The sequence below is a fragment of the Oryza brachyantha genome, chromosome 5 (assembly GCF_000231095.2).
Source record: "Oryza brachyantha chromosome 5, ObraRS2, whole genome shotgun sequence".
Taxonomy (NCBI): Eukaryota; Viridiplantae; Streptophyta; class Magnoliopsida; order Poales; family Poaceae; genus Oryza; species Oryza brachyantha.
Window position 1 is genome coordinate 18,169,023 of NC_023167.2, and position 20,604 is coordinate 18,189,626.

A 20,604-nucleotide genomic window follows, 5' to 3' on the forward strand; every position below is an offset into this window, starting at 1 on the left:
CGCCAATCTTCCCTGTTCTTCTAACACTAATTTAAGATCAAAGACGATGTCCATACCATTGGTTATATCGGGAGATACTTTGGGTAATAGGTTGGCCAATGAATTTTAAATTTTCATAAGATGGATGAAGAGTAAAGATGATATATTGTTTATCCTCTTAATTATATATGGTCGATAAAATATATATAACGATGAATAAATCTAAGTAAATTTAAAAAATTTTATAACGTAAAAGGGAGGAAATATAGAGAGTGGGTCAGAGAGCGAGGGCCACGAGGCCACGTTGTCCCCTCGCTGTTCCACCTCTCATCCCATTGGGCTACAAATACGCCCACAGAGACGCACACGCCGGAAGCAGAAGCGAAAAGTGGCGCATTATTTTACACGCGAGTCAGCCAGCGAGCGAGCGAGCGAGGGAGTCAAGACGCGCAACCGGAGCCGCCGCCGCCGCCGCGGACGATGGCGACCCCGATGGCCGGCGAGGGCACGATCGCCGCCGCGGTGATCCCGCGCTCCCCTTCGCCGCCGGACACCGCCGGGTCGGCCGCCGAGGCGCCGATGCTGATATTCGTCTACTTCCACAAGGCGATCCGCGCGGAGCTGGAGAGGCTGCACGCGGCGGCCGTGCGCCTCGCCACGGAGCGGTCCGGCGACGTCGGGGAGCTCGAGAGGCGCTGCCGCTTCCTCTTCTCCGTCTACAGGCACCACTGCGACGCCGAGGACGCGGTACGTACGCTGAATGGCGCGGGCCAGAGCCTCGTCCTATCTCGCATCTGATCGCTGTTTCGCGTCGTCCTCTGGTAGAATTGCGGGGAGTTCCACCATGGTTGTGTGTATGCGTGCGGAATTGGGTAGCGTGGGGCTCCGAGTTTCAAAATCGTGGCATTTGGTTGGAGGATTTGGGTTGGATTTGTGCTGACATGAGGTGAAACCAGCGTTATCACAAAACAGATGAGGTTTGTAGGGATGATTAGTTGGTTCTGAGATGCTTTTGCATTTACTTGTCATGTGATTGCGAGCAGTATACTGCATTTTATATACCCTTTATGTCCCCATCACTGGCCTATACTGTCTTAGATTGAAGTGGTAAAAGGTATAATTTACATTTGTGAGTTCTGAAATTATGCATCAAAGTTGAATACTGTCTTAATTTGAAATGGCAAAGGGTAATTTCTATTGAAGTTCCTGACGATTAGAGGCCTTAAGTCTGGATTATGGAACCAATGAAGGATCCTATCCATGTTTTTTCCTAAGACTATTCCATCGAAGTGAAAAGTTGAATATTATTCCTGCACTTAATGAAAATGCACTTTGCTGGCGTTCACTACAGTTGCTGTGGTATTTCATAAGTAAGGGCGTTTTAGTTCTCTTTGTATTTATCTTCTTCCAGTAGTAATATTTTGTTTTTTGCACTGCGAAATTCTTCTATACAGAAAGGATCAAAAGACTGCACCTGCGATATGTTGATTGTTCACAACATTAACACTGTGGGCCTGTAAATTTTGTTGCAGTTTGACTGCTAGCTAATTTCCCCCAAAACCTATAGATTGACATATTTGTGAATAAGTTCCAGGCCTTTCTCATAGTTCATAATATATAACTGTTATAAAAATCTATTCTAACAAAAATTATATTAAACGTTTGGGAGAGTAAGATTTGCTTTCTTTCATCGCAGGTTATCTTTCCAGCACTTGATATTCGGGTAAAAAATGTAGCAGGGACATATTCTCTTGAACACAAAGGGGAAAATGATCTGTTTGCACACCTGTTTTCTCTGTTAAAGCTTGATGTGAAGAATGATGATGGTCTTCGGAGGGAACTTGCATCCTGTACTGGAGCAATTCAAACGTTTATAACCCAACATATGTCCAAGGAAGAAGAGCAGGTTCCAACTTCCCCTGTTTGTTCTGTTATTTCCTTTGTCTGTCATTTGTTGAAATAAGACCAGCATCCCTTTCCAGTTCTCTCATGACAAACAATATGAGATGTGTTGACATGATGAAATAGTTTGATTGGGTGTGCTAAAGCTCTACATCAGTAAATTGAAATTTATTGAATTAAGCTGGCAAATGCATGATGAAAGTATTTGGAATGATGCTTCTGGACCTATTTTTGATATAATATATTTAATCTTAAAGATAAGAGACTTCATAACAGAAGAATATATAGCCTATGTAGTTACAAACAATATAGTACAATACAGACCATATAAGCAGTAACTTCATTTCTATGTTATGCTAGAAAGTGAGGTCTCGTAGAAAGTTATTTCTTACTGATGTTATGCACTTCTGCTTACTGGAAGCCTGCTGTCTATCCACTTCACAAGTACTTGCTTGGTACTCACTATGGTCTATTTAGTACTCACTGGGCAAGTAGAACAAACATGTACTTCTGATTCCAATTATTGATCTTATATGTTGTTTTGGTCAAGGCTTCATATGAAGAAGCCAACCATGGAATGCTTGAGTATATGTAGGGTGACATTTTTCTTATGCTCAATAATTGCTGTCGTTCTTGTATACAACACTGACCTATCTTACTCTGTGTCTTCCACTTGTGTTCATTGTTCAATACTTGGCTTTAAAGCAGCATAAGGGTATTGGACATCCACTACATATAAACCTTGATTAAAGTGTTTTTTAAGTTTTAGTTGCATAAGTGGTGAACCAAACTATAAAGATTAATATTGTCCGATGAATGTTTCTCATGGGCTTTGACTAATGCCACAGCAATTATTTTAGATCACATACTTGATGACAATTCCTGACTGTATGTATGCACTTAACCATACAGATATTATTAATTCGTACTCCTTCCATCCCAAAGTAAACTTCATCTTTCCAGCTCAAATTTGATGAAGTTGTTTCGGGATGGAGAAATTATATTGGCATATTATGTGTCCTCCATCATTGTCAGTTCCTCTTAGCATAGGGCGTTCATTGTGGTGTCTAATCATTTCTGAGTGTTTCAGGTCTTCCCACTACTTGTTAAGAAGTTTTCAAATGAAGAGCAAGCTGATTTGGTCTGGCAATTCTTATGCAGCATCCCTTTGAATATGATGTCAGAGTTCCTTCCATGGCTTGCAACATCCGTTTCATCTGATGAGCACCAAGATATTCTAAAATGCTTACATAAAATAGTTCCAGATGAGAAACTTCTCCAACAGGTATCATGTTGGGGCATCCTTTTCTATCAATAGTGTTGCCATGCTTTACTTGACTATAGTTCCGAAATTTGTGAAGGTCGTGTTTGCATGGATTGGAGGGGAAGCAGTGAAAACAGTGCCGCATAATTTTTGTAGTCCTTGTTTAAAAAGCAATGTTAGATGCAATGATGTTATTGGTCAAGCAGACAATTATGTATGCTCGCATGAGCATTCTAAAACTGGAAAGAGAAAGTGCGTGGAATCTAGTTATAGTCAGCTTGTAATGCATCCAATAGATGAGATTTTGTGTTGGCACAGTGCTATCCGAAAAGAATTGCGTGAAATAGTAGAGGAGACAAGAAGTATCCAGCAGTCTGGGGACTTCTCTGATATATCAGACTTCAATGTGAAACTTCAATTTATTGCGGATGTGTGCATCTTCCACAGGTATGTTGCTTTGAATCTCAACTAATGGTCGACTTTGTTTCAAAAGCTTGCATGCTACCAATTTCTTACTCCCTCCGTTTTACAACGTAAGACTTTCTAGCTTTGCATAGATTCATATGGATGCTAATGAATCTAGACATATATATAAATTATACACATTCATCAATTGATAAATTTAGTCAAGGCTAGAAAGTCTTACAATATGAAATGGAGGTAATATGTAATATGCAACATAAGAGTTGATTAGCTATTCTTTCTATCATGTTAAACACATTGATACTTCAGTAATTTCTTATGTAATACAAGCAATCAGGATACTTGGAAGCACAGTAAATGTGTGGTACCTAGTGCCCTGTTAGAATATATTCTTTGGCTAAGAGTAGAACTTACATCTTCTTTTCCAAAAGAACTGGAATTTCGATAATTGTGCCATAAATATTGATTTTCTCAAGCGTAGTGGTCTGGTTAATTTTATACGTTGATCTGCAGTATTGCAGAGGATCAGGTTATATTTCCAGCAGTCAACAATCAAGTGTCCTTTGAGCAGGAGCACGCTGAAGAAGAACGGAGGTTTAATAAATTTAGATGTTTAATTGAACAAATCCAAATAACGGGAGCCAGATCAACTGCAGTAGATTTTTACTCTGAGCTGTGTTCACAAGCTGATCAGATAATGGAGAAAATTGAGAGGCACTTCAAAAATGAGGAAACAGAGGTTAGTATTTTAGACACAAAGTTTGTTCTGTAGTTAAGAAACTGGAACGTTGAATACTTTAGCCAAATGACCAACGTAGTCTAATATTTACTTCATCTAATTATCTAGGTACTTCCTCAAGCTAGGATTCATTTTTCATCAGACAAACAAAGGGAGCTTTTATACAAGAGTCTCTGCGTGATGCCACTGAAGTTATTGGAGCGTATTTTACCATGGTTTGTATCGGGACTGAATGATCCGGATGCAGAAGCTTTTCTTCAGAACATGTTTTTAGCAGGTTATTCTCCAAGTTTACTATTTGCTTCTGCAAAACACTAGATTTTTGAAAAATCTCCAAATTTTGCTAATTACTATTAACTTGAACTGAACAGCACCTTCCTCCGAAACTGCACTGGTCACACTTCTCTCTGGTTGGGCATGCAAAGGTCGCTTGAAGGACACCTCTAACTCTGTAGAATTCATATGCTTGACACCAAGGGCACTGAGCAGCTCATTGGATGGAAATGAGTTTAAAACCTGTCAGTTATGTCCATGTTCTTTAGGTAGCAATGGAGCTTATTCTCTACTTCTACAATCAGATAAATGTTCTAGGCCAGCCAAGAAAAGGAATCACACAGAATCTAGTAACATAAGTGACTGCTCACAAACCGCTGACATAGCAGCATTGACATGTAAAAACAGACCTTGTCACATTCCTGGGTTAAGAGTAGAAAGTAGCAACCTTGGTGTTAATTCGTTTGCTTCTGCAAAGTCCTTTCGCTCTCTGTCTGTCAATTATTCTGCTCCTTCATTGTATTCAAGTCTATTTTCATGGGAGACAGATGCATCCTTTTCTGGCCCAGATAAAATTTCAAGGCCAATTGACACAATATTCAAATTTCACAAAGCAATTCGCAAGGATTTGGAGTTCTTAGATGTTGGATCTGGAAAGCTTATAGATGGGGATGAATCTTGCCTTCGTCAATTCATCGGAAGGTTTCGTTTACTCTGGGGTCTTTATAGAGCACACAGTAGTGCTGAAGATGAAATTGTATTTCCTGCTATTGAATCGAAAGAGACACTGCACAATGTCAGTCACTCATATACTCTTGATCACAAGCAGGAAGAAGAATTATTTAAAGATATATCCACCATTCTATGTGAGCTTTCACATTTGCATGCTGATTTGAAGCATCCTCTTGATGGAACTGATGCAGTTGGAACAAGTCACATTCATTCATATGATGGGATCGATTGGTCCAAAAAGAATACTGAGCTTTTGACAAAGCTTCAAGGAATGTGCAAGTCTATCCGGGTTACCCTGTCTAATCATGTCCATAGAGAAGAACTGGAATTGTGGCCACTATTTGATAAACATTTTTCTGTAGAGGAGCAGGATAAGATTGTAGGTCGTATAATTGGAAGTACAGGAGCTGAGGTTCTGCAGTCAATGTTACCCTGGGTTACATCTGCACTTAGTCTAGATGAACAGAACAATATGATGGACACATGGAGGCAAGCTACTAAGAATACAATGTTTGATGAATGGCTAAATGAATGGTGGAAGAGATCACCGACTTCCTCAGGCCCTTCAAATGATGCCTCCCCTCCAGAAGGTTCACTCAATTAATTTCCATCCCATCTCCTTTCTAAAATCACAGCCACTATATTTTAGTTTGCTATGTTATGTAGGCCCTCACTGTTTTCCATTTCATAAAATTATATCAAATATATATTTTCCCACCATTATATCGCATATATAGGACTTACTCCTTACAGTGAATTACCAACATATAAGCTTGTTGCAATTGGTTAGGTTCAGTTTTACCTGAATAAGAATTAAGAAGTACCACCAAATTTGACACATATAGTAGTGCAATTGATGATGTGTGGCCAGTAGGAAATCTGGGAAATTTTCAAAAGCAGAGAAGCTGGAAAATTAAATCAGTGTATGTCTTCATAACAACTTGACGACAAAGACCTCTCAATTGCTTGGACTAATTCAAATGTCATAGCCAGTGGTAGTGCAATCTGTGATGAAGTAGTTTGTGATAAAAGAGAAATTCAATGAAGTTGGGCTTGCATAAAGGATAGTAGAACGGTTAGGAGGAACTAAAGTAGTGGGTGGGATGTATATATTTAAAGGAGGAAACACTATAATTTTCATGATCAGATTTTGAATTCTCTTAACTCTTGTTCTTTGCTTTGGCCTGTAGAAAATCATTTTCAGGAAAAGCTTGACCAGAGTGAGGAGATGTTTAAGCCTGGTTGGAAGGACATCTTCCGAATGAACCAGAGTGAGCTTGAGGCTGAGATTCGAAAGGTTTCTCGTGATTCTACTCTTGACCCAAGGAGGAAGGCCTATCTAATCCAAAATCTCATGACCAGGTTTCTTCTTTGAAATTTGCAAAAAGATAATTTATAATCTGTTCCTACCGTTCTTCCATTACAAGTCTACAAATACAGGAAGTATTTTGATTGACTTTTGTTTCCTAATTATAATTATATATTTTTTCAGCCGCTGGATAGCTGCTCAGCAGAAATTGCCCCAACCTCAATCCAAAGATCACAATGGATGTACAGTATTACCTGGATGTTCTCCTTCATACCGAGATCCAGAGAATCAGATTTTTGGTTGTGAGCATTACAAAAGGAATTGCAAAGTTGTGTCTGCATGCTGCAATAAACTGTTCACATGCAGGTTTTGTCATGATAAAGTTAGTGATCATACAATGGAAAGGTAAACTCAGTGCGACCATGTTATTCATTTATATTTACTGCATAGGTGGCAGTAGTAGTGTGTTCAATATTCATTTTTAAACACCAAATAGCAAATATCAATAAGCATGCATTGGTTTAACGAGTTAGAGAGCCTTTGCATAAACTTTTTAGGCAAGACAATGATTATTTTAGGCGTGACTTGTGCCCTTCGCATTATTTTTTTATTCTTCTCTTCATCTGTTGTTTTCCCCAAGTAAATGTTTTGTTGAAATGATGTAATAGCCCAAGTTGCCCATGTGAACTTCTCATATTTTAGCTATTTAATCACTATATTGCATGATAGGTGCATAAGATCACATGAGAAGGATAGGAGGCAGGAACTGTGTGCCTTTTTTTTTCTATCATATGATATCTTGGTTGTTATAGCTTTGTTATAAGATAAAAGGCTAAAAGATATTGCTAACTCCAAGGAGCTGATATGTTAGGAAAGCAACAGTGGAAATGATGTGCATGCAATGCCTGAAGGTTCAACCAGTTGGTCCAAATTGCCAGACCCCTTCTTGCAATGGGCTGTCCATGGCAATGTATTATTGCAGTGTATGCAAGTTTTTTGATGACGAAAGGTAAAATCTGGATTTGTTTGCTAGCTATAATTTCTCTTGGTATTGTTTTAGCTGGTATACTGTTTCCTACATGATTTGGATGCTAGTTCTGTGTCTAATTGGTGCTTATCTATGTCCTTATAAATGAGACCAAGTAGCATAATAGGGTAAATGGAAAATATGTAATACATAGTACTCCTTCCGTTTTATATTATAAGACATTTTGAATTTGCTTAGATTCATACATGTATCAATGTATGTATGTTTTGTATATGTGTCTAGATTCATTGGCACACAAATGAATGTAGTCAATCCTAAAATATCTTATAATATGGAACGAAGGGAATAATAGGTAATGTGATGGGTCATTTGTTGTCCTTATCGAAACCAGTTAAAACCTATCTCCTGGATTGGAGGGTTCAGTACCTAAGAGAACGGGACTTTTTTATAAATGCACTTTTTAATATTTATTTTTAAATAAATTATTCCATAATTTATTTTCAAAGGGTGTAGATTTTCAAAATGTTTAGGATGATTTATTTTTAAAATAAATATTAAAAGGCACAAGAAATTAAAAAAAATAAGAGAATGCTTCTGTTGACTCTTTTATTTGTACCTTATCAATCTAAAAAACAAACGCATGCACTGAGGGTTGAATTTATAATATGCCCCTTATCAGAGGACATCCTTCTCCCTGTTTTTTTCTCTAATAACTACTCAAAAATATACTATTTTTTACTGAAGAAATGCACAAATTGATGGCTGAGCATTTATCGTCAACTCTCAAATACAGTCATCTACACTTGATATTTGAGAATCCATGCCAGTTCAGTAGTTCTTATAAGTTACTCAGTTAACCGGTTTTCTTTGCAGGTCAGGCAAACAGTTTTTTTTTCTATTATAAATGGTTTGGTTGCTTATTTCTGCCATTTTTTTCTTGGTGAGGGTGTTTCTTTCCTTTCCTGGTATTGTCCTCCTAGCATTATGATGTGTTCATCAACATTCAACAATTAAATTGTCCAGACTCCAATAGTTCAAGCAACTACAGCAGTAGGTTATGAGAAACTTAAGAGCCTGCCATTGGCTCTGTGTGTTATGTGCTTCACTACCTAAAACTAAAATCTTGACTGATGCAATCATGCAATCCAAGTTTGCAATATTTTGGTAAACTAATGGTGAAGCCTTTTCAGGAGTGTGTACCATTGTCCCTTCTGCAATTTGTGTCGTCTCGGGCAAGGATTGGGTATTGACTTTTTCCATTGCATGAAGTGCAACTGTTGCCTGGGTATGAAACTGATAGAGCATAAATGTCGAGAAAAGATGCTAGAGATGAACTGTCCAATCTGCTGCGACTTCCTGTTTACATCAAGTGCAGCAGTTAAAGGTCTACCTTGTGGCCATTTCATGCATTCAGCTTGCTTTCAGGTACAATAATCTAGTCTCATTCTGATGCATTGGTTTCTGACCGGTTTCTCTTACTGGGAGCAGTGCTGTCCTAACAAGATTGTCAATTTCAGGCATACACTTGTAGTCACTACACCTGCCCAATCTGTTCTAAATCCTTGGGAGATATGACAGTAAGCTACACGCCTACACCACTTAAATGCCAATATTGTTTTTCATTCACCATATATTTCCCTCAATTTCATATTTTTTTAACCATACAAAGCATAGCTTATTATGCTCTTTTTACAGGAATACACGTTTCTCTAATAAAGTAGTGCAGTTAATGTAAGTTCTTTAAATTTTGTTTCTTTGCAGGTATACTTTGGCATGCTTGATGGCTTGCTGGCCGCAGAACAGCTTCCTGAGGAATACCGGGATCGGTGCCAGGTATATTATTCTTCTATTCCTAGTTTCATTTTTTCTCTCAAGGCTGGTGTTTACCATTTGATTTGCTTGATTCTTCTAGGATATACTTTGTAACGATTGTGAAAGAAAAGGAAGGTCTCGGTTCCATTGGCTGTACCACAAATGCGGCTTCTGTGGCTCATATAACACTAGAGTTATCAAGGTTGATAGAGCGGATTGTTCAACATCAGATTAACCAGGCGAGAATTCTCTTCCCCTCCAATCTGAAATTCATTTTGAAAATATATTGTTGTAAATATACATCAAGTCAAAGAAAAATCGTCCACCCCCCCCCCCCCCCCCCCCCCCCCCGCCAAAAGAGGGAAAAAAAACTGTGCTTGCTCTTGTGAGCTTGAGGCTACCAGGAATAAGGGTTTTTTGGATCCAGAGATTTTTTTTCCCTCGTCACATCGGATATTTAGGCGTTAATTATGAGTATTAAATATAGACTAATAACAAAACTAATTGCATAAATAAATGCTATTTCATTAGACAAATTTTTTAAGCCTAATTAATCCACGATTAGCAAATGTTTACTGTAGCATTACATTCATTAATCATGGACTAATTGGGCTCAATAAATTTGTCTCGTAAAATAGTCCAAAGTATAAGGTGAGTTTTATTAATAGTTTATATTTAATACTTATAATTAGCGTCAAACATGACTAGAAAAAGTTTGGTGGAACCAAACAGCCCCTAAGTCACTGGGAGATGCTAAACACGCGCGCCCATGACCTTGCTTCACGGTCTGGCTACACGCGACCTCCTGTTCGAGTTCAACATTCAGTGCCCGTTTGGTACAACATTCAGGGCCCGTGTGGTAGAGCTAGTCAACTCACTCGTTTGATAGAGAGCTTTCAGGGCTAAATTCGAGCATCTTTAATGGAAGACGCTAATATAAAGATGTTAAGAGGTCCATACATACAATTAAGAGTATGTAAAAAAAAACTTATCGTTGGCTCTATCGTTGTATGCCCGCTGACGTGAAAGATAGATGATAGGAGAGAAAAATAAGTTGTTTTACATGCAGCCAGCAGAACATCGACTCTTGATATATAACATGTGAGAAGATAACCAAAAAAATCTACTTTATATGTGTACTGACACATCGATCAGGTAGAATGCGAATGAGCGATTAATTAGTCTATGATATAAAGAGTCAATTTGAGAGACCGTTCTTTATACGAGAGTTTTTTTAGAATGGATGCACGATGGTATTTCGTCGGAGAAGATACTTAAAGTAAAACGGAGATGAAAACCTCGCGTCGTTGTCCACACATCTGTCCCGCCTCCGCACATCACTGCATGTCGCCCACGTTGGCCCACCTTCACCATTGCCACGTGCCTCTCGCCTCTGCCGTTGCGGCATTCCACCCACCTCCATGCGCCCCACGTCTGCCCGCCTTCGTCGTCGTCGCACTCTCATCGTTGTGTGCCGCAAGTCTTCAGCCTCCGCGCTCAGATGCGCCTCACGTATGATACCAGATGATGATATCATTGGTATGATACCAGATGGTACCACTTGGTATCATCTTGTATCATAGCGTCGCATGACAAAGAAAGCTCAAAAGGATGTAGGTATCACATGGTACCAAGCGGTGCCCGCCTTTGTCGTCATCGCACTCTCGTCGCCGTGTGCCTCTCGCCTCCCGCTCAGATGCGCCTAATATATGATACTAGATGAAACTAGTTGGTATCATCTGGTATTATAGCATCGTGTAACAAAGGAAGCTAAAAAAGATACAGGTATCACTTGGTATTAGGCGGTATCGTATGGTTTTTTGGTCGAGTTGCCTGTAAGAAGGGGAGAACGACAAGGAATCGTGACGAGCGGCGCCAGTGCGAAGCAATGTCGGTAGGAGGCGGCGTTGGTGGGAATGGGGCATGGCGGGCCACGGGATGGTCGGCGTGGTAGTGGTATGATGCGACAACCATATTGTGCGGAGCAGGCCGCTACTGGTCACATGAGAGAGAAATATGGAGAAGCGCATACAACTGGTCAACACGGGGGAGAAATATGGAGAGAGATAAACAGACCTGTGGTTTGTTTTTTATTCGTCCGGTTCTGGATAGAAGGACGTGGAGTAGTTTGACGGAAGAACGTGGAGCAATTTAACGGATAGTCATTCAACTATCCCGTGTCCTGGACGGCATGCCGTACTATATATTTTCTTTTTTTTTTGAGATTGAGTTTATAGGTTCCACAGTTGAACATGCCCGTCGTTCAGATTCTCTCCTTCAATCCAGTTAAAGATCTAATGCCAACAGAAAGCACGGTAAAACACCTGCATCTGCATTGCATCGCATCTCATATGCGGCCGACCGCTGTTGTCGTGTTCACGTGTAGGCGTCACGTGGCGCCCCCGCGGTCGTGTAAGCACAAGCTTTCCACACGCGTGGCACACAGCCAAAAAAGGAAAACAAAATTGATCAGGATGTCACATATACATATTTCATCTCGGCCACGGAAATTCACAACCGTCTCAACACATCTACCCCGATCTCGGCCACCAGCTCCTGGAGCAAATCCCGCTCGATCTGGGCGCCAATCTGGAACACCTCGTGCAGCGAGCCCACGCCGGCCTCGGCCGCCGCCGCGTGCTGGACGTCGCTCGCGATCACGTCGTCCAGCGGCTTCCCGGCCATGGCGCTGCACCTGGCGATCTCCCGGCTCACCTGCGCGGCCAGCCTCTCCTCGGGGCCCAGCAGGGCCAGCCTGGTGAACGACCTGTAGCCCGAGTCGCAGAACTGGATGAACATCGTGTCCAACAACTCCATGGCGGAATCGAACGCGAGCTTTCCCAGTGGGCTCCTCCTCCCTCCTCCGTCTCCACCGGCGTTGGAGAAGAAGACGTTCTTCTTCTTCGTCTTCTCCTTGGAGCTCGCCGTCAGGGTGGTCAGAGCAGACTCCGATGTCTGGACGAGGAACGCCTTGAGATGCGCTTTTGATCTCCGTTGAGTGGGCCGGCCAACGTTTTTTAGTAGCAGCTCCACAGTTGCTGCAACCTCTCCAGGGTGTTTCGGGCTGCTGTTCCGGAACGCCGGATCGAACAGTTGCACTCCATCCTGGCCAAATTTAGTTTCTGCGCACCTGGAGTGTCTTTTGGCGGTTGCATCTTGCACTGTGCAAGTCTCCGATCGACGCTGGCTTCGCCATCCAGCTTCTGCTGCTGGCAGTGGTTGCGAAAACATCAAGGGTCAGCATGCAGCTAAAAAAACTGTCACCCAGCTAAAAGTATTTTGCATTCTATAGTGTGTTGCCACAACAGAGGGGGAGAAACAAACTAACTTGTAAGCCCAACTTGTAAACAACCTAACCAACTATTAGTCCATGCACTTAAAGAAAGCTCATTTTACCTGCAGTGCTTGCAGTGTCGGGAAGGCTCCCAGAAATGTGGTCATCATCTGTATAATGAGATTGATCGCTAGCTTTTGTAGTGGCCTGCAGATGATGACAGCCAAAGAAATTCGTCAGAGAAGAATGACCCTTGCACTTTTCATGAGTATTAATTAACTCAGTATTGATTGCACCATAGTAGAGAACAGGCAAAAACCAAAATTACTGACCTCGTGCATTTTGTGAGTTCCACGCAATCCAACACTTCTAGGAAGGTCTCTGAAGCCCTGAAGCAGACTGTCCACTAAGTGGCACTGCCTTAGGAATTCATCGTTTGGAGACTCTTCCATTGGAGGAGCTGCACTTGTCTTTTGAAACAATGAAGATGTTACTCTGTCGCGCAGAATATCTCTGTTTCTGAACTCATTTCGATTAAAGCAAATTGATTCTGCACTTTCCAGGGTTGATATGCCTTGTAAAGCTTCCCTCGAGACCAATTCTCCTTGTGAAGACATGTTTTGGCAGTCGCTACTAGAGTCTCTCTTAGGACAGGAACTAGTTGGAGATCCCAGAATAACACTATCTGATCCTTTACTATGACCATTCAGCAAATTGGAGACAACCTTTCTCGGTGAATTAGAAGCGATGGAGACGATGCCCGAATTGTTACCCCTGGAAGCAATGCGTGACTCTGCCTTTCTCCGCGACTCATTCCTTACAGAGTTTGGACTGGTAGACTTTGGCTTCTCACTGACTAACCCTGCACCTTTTGCAAATATCATGTCTTTCTCTGTAGCTCTCGGTGTTGCAGTCTTTAGCTTCAGTTTATTAGATCGATCACCATGCAGGCCACCGGTCTTTTGACATCTTGTGCTCAAGTTCTTCTCCTCTTCTGCGCTACTATGTGGCACGTAAATTTTATCCATTACTTTTCCTTTTGATCTCAAAGATGCACTATTGTTCATAGCTCTGTTTAAACAGACAAAGTCACTGGCTGTGTTTGCCACATTTTGCTCCCCAGCTCTATGTTTCTGCTTTTGGACCATATGCCCTGTATCTGCTGCCCTATAAGTTTCAGGCAATGCATTCTGCTTCAGATTGTTCTGTTTGAGAGGTCTACAAGCGACATTCTCTCGGGATATGTTCTTTGGCTGCATTTTTTGGGCACCTTGACTTGCATCGGATGTTCTCTGAGCATCGTCCTTAAATCCATTCCTCTGACCCTTATGGTTTCCTTCAGATTGTGCTTGACATGGTATGCTCTGGTTTGGCCTCCTAACAGAAGCATTCCTCTTTGTCTCTTCTTCAGACCACTGATTAGAAGTAGTTTTGTGCAGAGAGGTAGCTCCTGCATCTTGAGCACCTGACCTTGATGCATCGACATCACACATTTCTCTTGAGAATTGATCAGAGAATTTATGCATGTCTCCAGCAACACCTTGCACGCCATTGTCATTGCATCTATACTCCAGGCGAGCATGTCTCCGATGCCTGGATTGTAAACCAGGTTCCAGCACCTTGACTGCTGCTTCAATCAATCGAGCCTTGTTCCTGCCTGAAATTGATCTCGGACTCTTGATAGGTGATGCTACCTTGTGCGCATGCTTCCGTGACCACGACGGCTGCACATCTGCATTGCAGTGACTGCCATTGTCATGCCGGCCATCTCTGAGCTGCCCTGGCTTCTGATGCGAGTTGTGTATGCTTCTGTAGGAGCATTCATTCCGGTGACCACCAAGCTCGGAGGCATCAATGGCTTTGGCTGCCTTCTGATGATGGCTGGTGGCCGGCATTGAGCTGAGGCCCATTAGCTGGGCTACCACACCAGGTGTGCACATTTCACTGCGTCTGTTGTTTTGGCCAGGCGGTGACAAACGACTGGTAACTTCATTTGGATTGTACGGAGAATCAAGCTGAAGGAAAATAGGATAGAATGAATTAGCTACTTACTACCATTCTAGAAAAATAATAAGGTGAAAGGAGGTAAAAAGAGATTAAGATAAGCGAATGTAAAGCTAAACCTCCATTTCTGAAAAGCCACCGGCAAAGCTTTCCTAGGCCAAGAAAGCTAAAAAAAAATCTAGATGTGATTATGCAAAGCTAAAGTTCAACTGATTTTTAAGTGAACAATAGCCAAAAAAAAGGGCTTCATCTTTTCTAAAAAAAGCAATCGGCTTAAGTGGAAGAAAAAAGAGATCTTTTGGGGGGCATATTCTTTGAAGAATTCAACTAGATCTCAGAACTAAAAGAATCAAAAAACAATTGCAGCTTTACAACAAAGATGCTAAAACTGGAGAAAATGAACATACCAGGAGAGTCCTCATCTTGGCCGCCGGCGTCTTCTCGCCGCCGGCAGGTAGTCTCCCTGGGGAGAACTTCTGTGTGCGAACTGGAACAGAAATGGCACAATCCATTCAGAAAAAAACACAAATTGCACAAAAATGTAATTAAACACATCTGATTTGCACAATCCGGGAAGAAGAAGAAGAAGCCATAGCCTGCACAGAGCCTGAACAATGTGGTATCATCCCTGCAATCTCACCTGGGGGGAGCAGCTTGGTCTTCTTGGAGGAAGAGGAGAAGAGCTTCCTCTTGGCGAGCATCTGGAACAGCGACGCCACGCACGACGGCGCCGGCTTCTGCCGCTCGGCGATCGCCAGGCTGTTGCCGCCGGCGGCCGGCGCGGCGGCGGAGCTGCCGCTCTTCATGCCTCCACCGCTCCACACAAGAACAAAAATTTCAAACTCAAATCTTTCAGAGCCTAGTGCAGCGCCAGTGTGCTCTTCTTGAATCTTGGGTGCTTCCCTTCTCCCTCTCCCTCCCTTTGCCGTTTCTTATGAACGAATAAATGCAACAATATCCTGGAATCCAGTCGCTTCAAATCTTTCTCCGGACAGGCATTAATTGCCACATCAAATTCTTCATGACTTGCAACAATGCAATGCCTTTGCAACAACAGCTCCAGAAGAACTACGCTTGTGGCCAAATGCTAGAGAAACGAAAGGAGAAGCGCACTGTGGCAGCATTCCAACTCTTGCTCCCAGGATATGACTAATGCATGCCATTCCTCTTCCTAGTTCCTACACATAGAACAGGCATGGATCAACTAGCTAGAAACAAATTCCTCAAAAGAATTGGGGATGGATCTAGAGCAAGTGAGCAATGGCTGGGGAGGAGGGGCCCGGGAGATGGAAAGAGGGGCTTTGGGGGCACGAGGAGAGGAAGAGACATCTCAAGCAGCTCTTTCTTTTTTATGTGGGAGTGTGTGACTGTCTGTGTATGTCATGGGTATACTAGCTGGCTAGCCGTGCCAGGTTCTCGGCTTTCCCTGCTGATCTCTCCTTTTTTGTTCGCTTCCTTGGCCGTCTAGCTGTCTTTTTTAGTGTTCTTCTTGGAGTTTGCACGTTGGACTGGTCTAATCAGAAGCGGTTAGTCTCCTCAATTCATTCCTTCCTCACTGTAACACCGTTTTATCCATACTTGTTCCAGTGACGGTGAAACAACGTATTTGTAAAAAAGAATAAGTTATAAATAAAATTTTTATATAAGTACTCTTAACAATAAATTAAGGACCTGTGAATCACAGGAATAAAAAAACGGAGAAATATGAAAAACATAGGATTCTGAAAAGAATAAAAATGTAAAATAGACGATTGAAAAACACAGGAAAAACGTAGGAATGACTGTTTGATTGGACCACATGAAAAACACAGGAATTTAAGGAGAGATAAAGACTCAAAGGATTTTTTTCATGAGGTTCTACCTCTTGTTAAATTTTCTCAAAAACTTATATGGGAAAAGACATTCCATAGGAATTTCATAGGATTTCATAGAGTTCATTCCTTTGATTCAAAGGGCTTTATAGGAAAAATTCCTATAAATTTCCTTTGAATTAAAGGGGGCATAAAGCTGGGAAGTAAACTTTGACAAAGAAAACCTCAAATTCAACTCCACGTTTAAGATTAAAAATTTAAATTTAGCACATAAGCATAAGCAAAGGGAAAAATGTGGGGATGACGGTCCTAAATGAATTTTTCATATTTCAAACGGCTCCAGACTCCTAAACTCTAAGGACATGTTCAAAGATAAAATCCATTATGGACTTCTATCTAATCCACATCAGCAACAAGAACATATTTTATAATGAAACGTATAAATGTAGAGTCGGGTATGATTTTTTTATTAATGCAATAAAATACTTTATTCACCACCATGCAACAAAGTTTCCTTAATAAATGCTAAGAGTCGACTCTAAGCTATTGTCATGCATGACAACGGTTTTTCTCTCTCTTTTTCTCTTTTTTCCCATGTTACTAAATTTACTTACGTGGCGATTAAGAGAATCAACTAATAAACATAGTTGCACGTGCCCTAAGATGAACGAGTAAAGAAAACATATTTTTGTGGTATTTATGAATAATATTTAAGTTAGATACACTTCAAAGCAAAAAAGAGTTAGGCTTTTAACTTGTGAATTAACAAGCTCAATCGAACTAAGCCTTATAGCCAAGATGGCTCGTTATCCACTTCTACACATATATGTCCACTTCTTTTCATACATCAATATTGTTGGTACGTTTGATTCTATACGGCTGAAGGCAAGTGGATTCTAAGCAAGAAAAAGGGAAATGTTGCTTTGTCCCGTTGGATAGTAACAGTAGTTGCACGTCCAGATCGTAACACTCTACTTACCGAGCCAACTCAATCTCTGTATGGTACTTTCAATTGTCTAGTAATTAGAGTCACTGCGTGTACCACTTCTAGATTCATTCAGGCTCGTACTGGAAAGAGCCGGTGCATCTATCTACCTTTGGTTGATGTTTAGTTGTGGGGTCAAAGCAAAGAGAAGCAAGGTTGTTGCATTGCATACGGCCGGCTCAAGTAATAACTGAAGTAGAAAGGTCCAACTTTGTACTGCCCATCACTTCATCACAGGATCACAAGGTGGCATCTGGACAGAATTGTTTCCTCCTTCTGTCAGTGAAGTTTGAAATGGACAGTACTCCTGATCTAGATATGACCCAGACAAGTGATGAAGTATTAGTAGTAGTACATGTGCACTTTTCAAACGCACCTAGTGTTTCGTAATGGCAGATTTAGTATGGTATCTTGAGACTCTGTGGCGTCAAAGGGTGCACAATGCAACAAAGAAGAAGCTGACATTTTTCTTTTTAGTTATGAGACGGCTGAACTTGAGTGCTGAGCCCACTTAATATACTTGTAAATCTGCAAGTGGACGAGTAATAAAAAGGAATTCAGGGCCACTTAGTCAAATGAAACCGCATCAATGGATATTTAAGTACTATGGAAGGACATTCTTGGGTATATCGTTGACTGCTGGAGCTATTTAAGTAGCAAGGAGCCAAGGATTAGCGCCTAAACTGCCATTGGATGCATCAAAGCATAAACTACACTCGGAAAGAAAAAAAAAAGAATAACTTCTTACATGGCTCGAGAAATTTCCCCTCAACTGTAAAAGTAATATGTGGCTTAATTGTTTAGTAAATCGGCCTTAACCGCTGTTCTGCTACTCTGTTTTTTTTAAAAAAAAATTAATGCAATTCAGGTGAGAAAACTCTCCCCCGGTGTCAGTTAAAAAAAATGTTTAGTAAATCTGATAAAAGCTGGTTGAGGCCTTGATGGGTTAAGTGATAGGCCTCGAATAGACTTATATCAGAGACACGTCCTTAATCCTACTAAATTCGGATTAAAAATTTACTTTCGTGTGCATAATGTCTATTGTCATCAAGATTTGAATCCTGATAGATAGAGTCATGCGTCCATGATTCTACTACCATACTGTATGTTTTTTCCCATCATATACAAAGATTACACGTAAAAATATTTTCTTGGAGGGGGACAGGCCACTGGCCGCACCTCCCTGTGTTCCTCCGCTGCTGTGTGACTAATATTATTCTTGATGTTCCAATTGGTCTAAGCATGTCCTCAAAGTTTGTTTTATGGTCTGAAAAGATCCTTGGATCCTCTAAAAATGTCATGTGGGTATGCCATCTCATCATTTTATATAAATTACTGAAATGTCTAATTTACATACACCATAGGAAAAGAGAAAATTATACATTTAAGGTTAAACAGACTCAAAATATATCGACTAAGCTATCGATGCACAAAATAGCAAGTCATTATGTATACATATTAGTTCCTTGGGTGAGATCAAATCTTGTAATTGGGCAAAACTAGTTATCATTGTGCCAAATTAAATGGCATTTGACTATGTATCTTGCATTACATTATGACATGGCATATCCCTCACGACATTTTTGATGGGCTTAAGTACCATATTGAACAATACAAACACCCTCCATCTTTTCGCTTTTATTTATACTTATAAGTAAAATTTCGAATTATTAGATTTGAATTTAAAGTTGATTATGAGATCTTTCACTAAACTTTATTTTTCAGCATTGGTTTTTAGATCACTGAGAATATATATGAAAATTAGATCCTTCTACCAGGTGTAGCTACTCCCTGCACGTCCATGATGAAAAATATTTTCATAACTATTTCTGCTCCCACCCAACAGAAAGTACAGACACTATTAAATCTCATGTGAATGATATAACTACATGTATAAAGTTTGTACTTTCTGTTAAAAGAGAGAAGAAATACCTATAGAGGTGTTTCTACACCTTAGACGTGAAGAGAGTAACTACACCTGGTAGTAGGATAGAGGCTATATATATATATATATATATATATATATAATTTATAAATTATAAATTATTTTTAGTTTATAAATATGTCGTTTTGATTTTTTTCCATGAGAAAGTCTAACAATCACCCCAAAAGACTTTGTGTTTGTTTGGACAAAATGAAACATCAAAATGTGACCGTACAATATACCTACCGGGAGAAGTATATCCCAGCGTCTCTCGGATCCTAATCCCAGTTGCAGCAAAGTGTACAAAAAGAGTACTGCAAGTACGGCACAGTCGAGTGAGACAAACAACAGGCTGGCTATTGGTCCCAACACTCCTGTATACAGGTCCACCTTCAGCCTGGTCTGCAGATACGAGCAAACTGCTCTGCATGCGTTATCTCCCATGATTCATGGACCATCTAAAGGTAGGAGTTGTTCTTAGATGTCACAAAATAATTTTATTGTTAATGCCATTGTATTGATGTTTGTGAAAGCAGAAACAAATGCGTTAGTGGTCATGATATATTTGTTTTCACTTGATCAAATCGTATTCATCATTTTATCTAGTAGTGATGTATTTGTTTCTACTTTATTAGTTTTAGTGTAATAACTTTTCAAAGGTGAACACATTTTGAATAAGCAAAAGAGAACCTAGAGTATATTTGGGGAGCTTCTAACAGCTGCAGTTTTCCATATAATCTTCTAAGGTAAAAAGCTCTTACAAACAATACTCGACATCTGAAAAATCTTAAGTTGTAGAATTAAAAGTCAGAAGCTGAAAAACCTATTTTTTTTTACTATTCTAAGAAATGGCCTTGTCACCGACCGATTCTCAGAATCTTAAGCATCCAAACAGTCACAAAGATTGTCTTAGTATTTTGGGCCAAATGGAATAATATTACCAACTTTTATAGTTAGCTACAAGTCAATTATAAATATATGTAGAGGAGAAAAAAAAGTGTTGGCTTTTATGCAAGAACTAAATTTACAAATACTCCTAGATAAATGCATTATAAATATATAAGTTAGAGTAAAAGATAGGAGAATATTGTAGAGTCCATTTTATAGTTAATTTATTATACTTTCGCAGCTAGTTATTGAGTCTATTGTTAAACTTGCTTAAGAGCAAGTTTAATAAGGGTGAGT

The 20,604-nt window shown here is 40.4% G+C and overlaps 2 protein-coding genes across 5 annotated transcripts; one reads left to right on the top strand and one right to left on the bottom strand.

Annotated features, from left to right (window-relative positions):
- The first annotated feature begins 367 nt into the window (after positions 1-367).
- LOC102709928 (zinc finger protein BRUTUS-like) lies at positions 368-13,328 on the top strand. Of its 3 annotated transcripts, XM_006654684.3 has the most exons (15): positions 368-726; positions 1,676-1,885; positions 2,972-3,166; positions 3,243-3,592; positions 4,082-4,307; positions 4,416-4,584; positions 4,679-5,902; positions 6,503-6,674; positions 6,805-7,026; positions 7,493-7,630; positions 8,800-9,034; positions 9,127-9,186; positions 9,371-9,442; positions 9,522-9,660; positions 13,259-13,328. In XM_006654684.3, the coding sequence occupies exons 1-14, from the start codon at positions 460-462 to the stop codon at positions 9,654-9,656; spliced, it is 3,675 nt and encodes a 1,224-aa protein (XP_006654747.2). In that variant the 5' UTR covers positions 368-459; the 3' UTR covers positions 9,657-9,660; positions 13,259-13,328. The 3 variants fall into 3 exon arrangements, with proteins under 3 accessions (XP_006654747.2, XP_006654746.2, XP_006654748.1); XM_006654683.3 differs by lacking the exon at positions 13,259-13,328 and having other exon boundaries at positions 9,522-9,761; XM_006654685.3 differs by lacking the exons at positions 368-726; positions 13,259-13,328 and having other exon boundaries at positions 1,798-1,885; positions 3,043-3,166; positions 9,522-9,761.
- On the bottom strand, positions 11,422-16,029 carry LOC102721168. 2 transcript variants are annotated; one of them, XM_040524222.1, is made up of 5 exons: positions 15,340-16,029; positions 15,107-15,186; positions 13,028-14,710; positions 12,818-12,902; positions 11,422-12,627 (listed from the first exon to the last, which is right to left on the bottom strand). In XM_040524222.1, exons 1-5 carry the CDS (start codon positions 15,503-15,505, stop codon positions 11,933-11,935), a joined length of 2,709 nt encoding a protein of 902 aa, XP_040380156.1. In that variant the 5' UTR covers positions 15,506-16,029; the 3' UTR covers positions 11,422-11,932. The 2 variants fall into 2 exon arrangements, with proteins under 2 accessions (XP_040380156.1, XP_015692689.2); XM_015837203.2 differs by having other exon boundaries at positions 11,422-12,630.
- Positions 16,030-20,604: the final 4,575 nt, after the last annotated feature.